General features: G+C 59.8%; 1 protein-coding gene across 1 annotated transcript in view; it reads right to left on the reverse strand.

Annotated features, from left to right (window-relative positions):
* Positions 1 to 8,193, reverse strand: part of ITGA11 (integrin subunit alpha 11) — a 51,503-nt gene extending 43,310 nt beyond the window's left edge. Inside the window, exons 1-2 of the mRNA XM_071568222.1 lie at positions 8,037 to 8,193; positions 550 to 661 (exon numbers count right to left, since the gene is read on the reverse strand). Of these exons, the coding sequence (XP_071424323.1) occupies positions 550 to 661; positions 8,037 to 8,088 (164 nt within the window). The 5' untranslated portion in view covers positions 8,089 to 8,193. The remainder of the gene's footprint in view (positions 1 to 549; positions 662 to 8,036) is intronic.
* Positions 8,194 to 8,823: the final 630 nt, after the last annotated feature.

Below are 8,823 nucleotides of genomic sequence, written 5' to 3' on the forward strand. Positions count from 1 at the left end.
TGCTCCTGGAGAGCACCAGGGGGCCCTGCCAACATCTGTGCAGGACCTGCAGCGAGGAGCAACCCCCCCTGAAACCCAAAACCTGAGCAGGGCCCATCCAAGGCCCATCTCACATTCCTGGTGGACACAGGCAGGTCTGAGCACTTCTGCAGACCAGGCTCTGATGGAAACTGCAGAGAACAGGATGGCCCTGACCCAAATCCAGATGGGTTTCCAGCAGTGTTGGAGTCCAAGGGGCTCCAAGGGGTGAGGAACCTGCTGGAGCAAAGCCCTGTGCACGGGAGGCAGAGGGGCAGGAGCCAGGACAGCACTCTCTGCACACACCCTGCCAACATTTACTGTCACCCCCTCCCAAAACTCCTCCTGTGCCAAGGAGAGGGGTCTCTGTGCCCCACCTTGCTGGGCACCGGCAGCACCATGAGCAAAGCTCAGTGTCCCCTGGAGCCACAGCACTCCCCACCCCAGAGTGGGGTGAGAAGGAGCAGGAGGAGGCAGGCAGAGCTCTGGGAGGGTTGCTGAGGATTCCCCCCCTCTCCAGAGCCCACTCACCACTTGTTGCCCCCGATGTCGTGTTGCTGCACCGTGTACCCAAAATAGGCCTCCTTGGAGCCAGAGATGATCTTGGGCCTCTTGGTGTCGATGTTGAAGGTGTCACTGAGCCCTGGGGGAGAAGAGAAGGATCCTGTCAGCCCAGGGCTGAGCTGGGAGGAGAAAACACTCCTTTGCTGGGGTCACTGAACAGGTCACCCCAAGAGGTTGGGTGGTTTCCATCTATGGAGATACTCAGGCTCCAACTGGACACAGCTCTGGCAACCTGGACCTCCAGAGGTGTCTCCACCCTCAACCATCCTGGGAATGCTGCTCCCCCAGCTGTAAAATATGCCCCAGGAGGGTCCTGCATGAACCAGGGATGGTTTGTCCCTCTGTGGAACAGCATTCCCACACCAGCCATGACCAAGAGGAGGCTGCAAGACCCAAAGCACGTCAGACCCACCTTACCTGCAGCCACCCAACACTCCTCTCTCCAGCCCTGAGCCCCCAGGGAGTGCCCAGCCCCAGGGCTGGAGCTCTGAGCAGGATCATTTGGGGTTTAGAGGCCACAGCTGCAGGAGCCCCTCCCCACCCACCTGCAGAGGGGCTTCACCCCAGCTGGCACCAACAAGCTGCTTGTGGGCACTGAGCTCATCCTGGCTGATGAAAAACAACCAACTGGAGCCAGGATGGGCATGGGAGGGAGAAAGGAGACCATCCTCCTCCCCTCTGACATCTCCTCAGGCCCCCTGTGAGGGTTGCTGCTCTGGGACACTTTGCTCCTCCAGCTGAGGTGGAGATGGTCACACCCTGGCAGCTTCCAGGCCCTTCTATCCCATCTTTATCCAGAGCCAGATGTTGGCTCAGAGCAGCAGCACCCTCAGACCTCCCCCAGATGCAAATGTTTCATGCAATAAAGGGGAGTTCTCTTAATATTATTTTCCCCAGGGTGTTGTTTAAACACAAAGGGTCATTATCCAGGTCCCAGGAAGGAGCTGGTGCTCCAGAAATGGGTAAGGATCTCCAGGATCTCCTGGATCTCCATTCCCACTGGGACACAAAGAGACTTCTGGAGGGTTCAGGGCAATGAAAGGTCTTGAAATCCTTCTTAGAAACAGTGACTGAAGGTTCATCTTTGGTATTCATGGGGATATGAAGGAGTTGTCAGTAGGAGAGGCTGGGGATGCTGATCCCAGGCAGAAGAATTGAGGATGAGAAGTGTTTGGGAATGCTGCTTCCAGTCAGAAGAACTGAGGCTGGGAAGTGTTTGGATAGGTAGGAATGTCGGGATAAAGCTGCTCTTTGCAGCCACAGGAACAATGTGCAGCTTTGGCTCTCACCAAGCAGAGCTGAGGTAAAGAGCTCTCAGATCCTCCACAAAGGAATTCCAGGAAGCAGGGATGAAACCCGAGGAGACAGGGATGGGAGCCAGCACATTTTGTGGTGCATTGACCTTATTTAACATCACAAAACAACTGAAAACCTGCCCCGAGTTAACTGGTACCCAGGGGAGAAACACAGGGTGGGACTGGGGGCCTGGGGGCACCCCGGGGTGTCACTGCTGGACCAGAGAGATGGGGTGGCACCTGGACCTGGCTGGAAAACCCACCGGGAGAGGGAGGATTTTGGGGAGGGGGGTTTGCATTTCCAGCAGGTTCAATTCCAGGCTGTGGAGAAGCATCTTGGGTGCAGAGCAAGGGTCAGAGAGAACATGGTGGGGTTCCTTCTTGGATACAAAGAGAGGGTCAGAGAGGACATGGTGGGTTTCCATCTTGGATAAAGAGCAAGTGTCAGAGAGAACCTGGTGGGGTTTCCATCTTGGGTGCAGAGCAAGGGTCAGAGAGGACCTGGTGGGGTTCCATCTTGGATAAAGAGCAAGGGTCAGAGAGGACATGGTGGGGTTCCATCTTGGATAAAGAGCAAGGGTCAGAGAGGACATGGTGGGGTTCCATCTTGGGTACAGAGCAAGGGGCAGAGAGGACTTGGTGGGGTTCCATCTTGGATACAGAGCAAGGGTCAGAGAGGACCTGGTGGGGTTCCATCTGATGTATTTTGCATTCATCAGAGTTGCTCTGATTCTGCAGAGCCCCAGCAGAGGGTTTTGGGGATGGGAACACTGGGATAAGTTGGGGAACCCATTCCATGGCTCCTTGTTTTGGGAGCACATCATGGCAGGCAACATGAACCCTCAAATAAAGAGCAGAAATATTCCATGAGTGGGAAATGTCTGGAATGGGGGAACAGGGAGAAGAGCTGTGAGGGGCCTCCCAGCCACAGCAGGTCCCAGATTCTGGGGAAGGTGATGAGGCTGGAAAAGCAGAAAGATCTGGAAGGCAAGTTTGGAGGCCCAGGATGGCAGAGGGGAGGGACCTCCAACCCCCCCCAGATGTGGGTGCACTCGAGGCACAACGAAACCAAACAAACATCAGAGCCTTTTTAAACTGGCTCCAGCTAATGGGAACTTCAGGAGGGGCTGTCACGGAAATCCAGCAAGCCCAAAGATCTCAGGCTCATTTTCTTGTCAGGAGTGACATCACTGTCATAAATAAGTGACCCAAAGCCACATGTTTTGCTTGTGAGGCTGCCAAGGCAGGAAGCCTCAAATTCCTCCTTTCCCAGCTCGGAGCTTCTGTCCTGTCCAAACTTTTGATTCTTGTCAGGTCAAATATTGAAAAGAGAAAAAATGAAACATATTTGGGGAAAAAAAATAATGGGAATAAAAGCCACTTTTCCTGTCGAAAAGGATAAAAATAAGTTCTCCTTGTAATGGAAACCCCAGGGAGGGGGATGCTCAGTCCCTGTGCCTTCCTCCTGCCTGGATCCTTCAGGATTCACAGCTGGAAAAGGGGCTCTGGGAAGGTGCCTGGCAGCACTGAGATGCCCTAAGCCTGTTTTTCCTGCCATGAGAGGTTTGGAGCTCTGGTTTGCTTCCTTTGCTCCAGACCTTCCTGACTGATGGAGCTCTGAGCTGGGCACTGGAGTTCAGGGAGAGTTCCCTGGTTTTATTGGCCTGGCAGGGAAATGCAGGCAGCATTTTAGCTGCTCTGTGCAAACCCAGCCTGGGCCACTGGGCACTGCCACAGCCCAGGAGTGTTTGGAGAGAGGCTGAGCCAACCTGGAGCAGCAACACCTGGCAAAGATCTCAGTGAGTCCATCCCGTGGGAATCTCTGTCTCATGTCCAGGGGTGAGCCAAGGAAAAGGGCAGGGATGGGACAGGAGGACAGCACGTGCCATGCCAGGCTCCTGCCCTCCTGCAGGGATGAGCCAGCTGCTCCCTGAGGAGCCTGGGAGCTGTGGCAGAGGGAAAGCTCCCACGTGCCAAGGCCCTGGAGTGTGCCAGGCTCAGGCAGCTCCAACTGGCACCTCAGGACTGGCCTGGCTGTTCTCGGTCCTGCCTCCTCTCCTTGCCCAAAGCCACAAGGAGAGGTGAGCTCTGGGATGGACAGCAGGTCCAGGGATGTGATCCCTGCATGCTCAGCATCCCTGGGATGCCAGTGGTGCCCACTGCTGGGCTGGGCTCCTTCAATCCCATCCCCAGCCCCACATGGGATTGGGAGGCATCGGATGCCCCTTTGCATCCCATCACTTGTTCTGTTCCCAGGATTGAAGTGTTGGGCTGAACACGGAAATCTTTAAGCTCAATAAAAGGTATTTGGGCCAAAGCCCTGAGAAGGAGCAGGGTGGGCCACGAGTTCCCTCTGCCTTTAATTCCCCTGAATCCTTCCTTGCCAACTGAGATGCTGACAGCACCCAGCTCCTCTCCACGCTCCTATCTCAGAGCCAGCATTTGTCATCAGCTGTTGGGAAGCAGCCCAGGCTCTGGTGGCTGCTGGAGTGCCTGGAGAGCCAGGGAATGCTGGGGATGAACAGAGGGATCAGTCAGCCCCAGCTCGTGTGTTGTAACATTCCTGCTCACCACAAAATCTCTGACAAACAGCTCCGGGGCTTCAGCCACACAAGCACCTTGTGCTTCCAGAATTGCAGCCCTGTGGGCCCCCAAACCTGGGCAGGAGCTGTTTGATGGACACATTTCACAGCCCTAAAGACCCTGTGGAGAATTTGTGATAACACCAATGGCATCAGGAAGAAATAGTGGCAGGTTTTCCACTGCCCCTTTCCCAGGAAAATGCCAGGAAAGCCAGAGGATGGAGGGAAGGGTTGGCTTCTCAGAGCCCCTTGTGCCTCAGGGGGTGTGTGTGTTCATTTTGGATCTTTCCTGGCCAGACCTTGGCCAGTGGATGGACAATGGGGTGCTGGGGTCCCACTCAGCCCCACTGCTGGGGCGGTGCAGCCACCAAAAATTAAGTCTCCACCATCAAAGCCTGAACTGGAGGGTCCTTGGGAACCCACCTGGCCAATCCCAAATGTGCCACATGGAACCAGCACAATGGTCTTATCCTTTGGTGACCCTCTGGAGAGGGAAGGAACCAACTGCCTTCACTGGAAAACCAGAGTGGGGAAGGAAAACTGCTGCATGGTCTGACCCAAGGGCATCTCTGCATCCTCCTGGAGGGACTCACAGTGTCAGGGACCAGCAGGACCCACTCCCTTTGTCTGGGCTCTCCCCCTTCCAGTCCAGAACTGTGTCCTGCTTGCACCAGAGCCTCGGGAAGGAGGAACTGGCCTGCTCTGAAGTTTGGGGGCACCCTGGATTGTCCCAGAATGGGTTTAGTGCAGGTGGATGCCACGGGGGTCTGTGGCTGCCAGACAATTGCTGGGGACACCACGGAGCCTCCAAGCACTCCCAGGCCATGGGACAACACAAGAACCCACGTTCAGGAGGTGTCCCACGTTCAATGGAGAGAGCCAGGAGAGGGATTTCCCTTGGGCAAAACAGCCAAGGGTTTGTTCCAGGACAGGAAGTGTTGCTTGCACAGCAGAGGGACCATTCCCAAAGATGCACATCCCACCTGGCACCCCCAGCTCAGCCCAGAGCCCTGGGGGGTCCCCCAGTCACACAAACCTGCCCTTGCCCACATGCCCAAACACCAGTGTTGGTGCCCAGCAAAATCCACCCACCAGTGGCCCCAACACATCCCAGCCTGGAGGGCACCAGGAGTGCTGGGAGCACCAACACAGCTCCTGTTTGCTGCAGCAGTGCCAGCACCCCATGGGCAGGGACACCCAGGGGTGGGAGACACTGTGGGAACAACCCCTGGATACAAAAACCCCCGTGGGCAGAAACACCCAGGGATGGAAACCACAGTGGGCACAAACCCCCGTGGGGTGAAACCACCATGGGCAGAAACATCCAAGGGCACAAACACTCAAGGCTGGCACACACTGTGCCCGTGGGCACAAACCCCTGGACACAGAAACCACCTTGGGCAGAACCATCCATGGACAGGAAATCCCATGAGCAGAAACCACTGTTGGCAGAACAACCCAAGGATGGAAAACACTGTGGGCACAAACCCTCGTGGGGTGAAACCCCAAGGGCAGAACCCCCTGGGTACAGAAATGCCATGGGCAGAATCATCCATGGACAGAAACATCCAAGGGTAGAAAACCCCAAGGATGGAAAACACTGTGGGCAGCAACACCCGTGGGCTGAAACCACCATGGGCAGAACCCCCTGGGTACAGAAACAACCTTGGGTAGAAACACCCAGGGGCAGAACCCCCTCCTGGCAAATCCTCTCCCAGGCGGGATTCCTGCCCAGCCCAGGGCAGAGCTGCCCCCGTGCCACACACCCAACCTCTCTCTGTCTGAGCTGCGTCTCCCTGCGGGGCTTTCACCCCGTGGCAAAACGTTTGGAGGGCTGTGCCCCCCACGCGGGCAGCTCCAGGGCTGTGCCCCCCACGTGGGCAGCTCCAGGGCTGTGCCCTCCACACAGACAGGGCCGGGGCTGTGCCCCCCACGCGGGCAGCTCCAGGGCTGTGCCCTTCACGTGGGCAGCTCCAGGGCTGTGCCCCCCACGCGGGCAGCTCCAGGGCTGTGCCTTTCACGCGGGCAGCTCCAGGGCTGTGCCCTCCACACAGACAGGGCCGGGGCTGTGCCCCCCACGCGGGCAGCTCCAGGGCTGTGCCCCCCACGTGGGCAGCTCCAGGGCTGTGCCCTTCACGCGGGCAGCTCCAGGGCTGTGCCCTTCACGTGGGCAGCTCCAGGGCTGTGCCCCCCACGCGGGCAGCTCCAGGGCTGTGCCCTCCACACAGACAGGGCCGGGGCTGTGCCCCCCACGCGGGCAGCTCCAGGGCTGTGCCCTCCACGCGGGCAGCTCCAGGGCTGTGCCCCCCACGTGGGCAGCTCCAGGGCTGTGCCCTCCACGCGGGCAGCTCCAGGGCTGTGCCCCCCACGCGGGCAGCTCCAGGGCTGTGCCCTCCACGCGGGCAGCTCCAGGGCTGTGCCCTCCACGTGGGCAGCCCCACGCTGCCCATGCAGGGCACACACACACACAGATGGTCCCGATTAACGGAGCGAGGCAGCTCCGCCGCCGTCGCTTGAAAGGAGCCGCCACCAGGGAGGGGAAAACAAGCGAAGCGGCCATAAAGCTCCTCCAGCCTGGCGCGCGTTCCCGTCGGGATGCCCGGGAATGCCCGGGAATGCCCGGCCGGGACAGCCGCGAGCGGTGCCCGAAAAGGATGTTCCCCGTTGGCAGCCCCAGCCCGGAGGGTGCCGGGTGGGATTGAACAGGAATCCCCAATGCTGGGCAGGCTCTTTCTGCAAGAAAAGAGCCCGAGCAGGAGCACAAAAGCACAGCCCGGTCCCGTCCCAGCCCCGCGCGGGACAAACCGCAGGCTCAGCTCTGGAACCAAACTCAGACTAAAACCTCCCCTTAGTTATTTAACCCCAAGAGATTTCCTGCGGTGCGACGGGACGAGCCACCTGTGGGGCTCCAAGTTAGTTCTGGGTAAAAGGGGCGTTCGTTTGGGGGGCTTTGCTTTGCCCCACCATCTGTTGCGGCGGGAGAACACCAGTTCATCCCACTCCCAGTGCCCGGCCGAGCGGGGGGTCGGGGCTGCCCACCCGAGCGGGAGGTCGGGGCTGCCCACCCGGGCACGTTCCCAGTGCTGCCCACCCGAGCGGGGGGTCGGGGCTGCCCACCCGAGCGGGGGGTCGGGGCTGCCCACCCGAGCGGGGGGTCGGGGCTGCCCATCCGAGCGGGGGGTCGGGGCTGCCCACCCGAGCGGGGGGTCGGGGCTGCCCACCCGAGCGGGAGGTCGGGGCTGCCCACCCGAGCGGGAGGTCGGGGCTGCCCACCCGAACGGGGGGTCAGGGCTGCCCACCCGAGCACGTTCCCAGTGCTGCCTACCCGAGCTGGGGCTCGGGGCTGCCCACCCGCCCGCTCGTTCCTGGGGAGCCCAGCAAAGACCTCCATCCTTTTCAACCACCCTCCTCAAAGGCTCCCACCTCCTTCCCTCCCTCTGACTCCCGGCAAAACTTTTCCAGGAGCCTCATTACCCTTGGGCTCTCTCCAGCGCCTTTCCTAAGTCAGGAAAAGTGATTCCCGGGTGGTTTCCCCTGGCCTGGGGACTCGGGGTGGGCAGGGGCAGCGGGCACTCACCGGGCAGGAGGCAGAGGGAGCAGGCGAGGAGCATCCCGCCGGGAAGGGCCATGGGCACTGCCCGAGCATGGGCGCAGGCAGCCGGCCAGACTGGTAGCCTCTCTCGCGGAGCCCTTTCCTTATTCCCAGCCTTTCCCGGCTCCCTGACAGACGGCGAGCATCGGGAGGCGGTGGGAGGGCCGAGGGAACTTGGAGGAGGTGCAGGGGGGAGGACGGAGCGGGGACAGCCCTCGCACGGCTCGGCACCCTTTCGGGAGCGGCTTCCTGGCACGGCTGTGCCAGCCGGGAATTCCAGCCCTCTCCCTGTGGCACCGCGCTGGGGTCCCCTGGGCACCCTTCACCTCGGGAGGGCGGCTTGGGGGTGGAACATCTTCAAGGGGTCACTGAGGGTTGTGGGGTGTCACCTCTGCTGGGTGGCACCTTCATTCAGGTGCCACGTCTGCTTAGATGTCACCTAAGCTGGTCCCACCCCTGCCCAGGTGCCACCTTCACTCAGGTGCCACCTCTGCACAGGTGCCACCCCCAGGTGGGTACCAGCCCTGCTCACTCGGGGGTGCCAAAGAATGAGACCAGTGCCCACAGCACCCAGGAGATGCCACACCATTTAGTTTGCCCTGCACTCAGCCAGGCACGGGCACCTCCTGGTGCCCAGGAGAGCCCAGCTGGGAAACAAAAGCAAAGGGACAGGAGAAAAACTGATGAGCCTTTTCTTCCCCATTCTGGGGCACAATGGGGGGCTCTTGTTCCACACCTGCCCAGGGCAGTGCCCACAACAGCCACCCCTGCC

Source organism: Pithys albifrons, chromosome 13, assembly GCF_047495875.1.
Source record: "Pithys albifrons albifrons isolate INPA30051 chromosome 13, PitAlb_v1, whole genome shotgun sequence".
In the NCBI taxonomy this organism is placed as follows: Eukaryota; Metazoa; Chordata; class Aves; order Passeriformes; family Thamnophilidae; genus Pithys; species Pithys albifrons.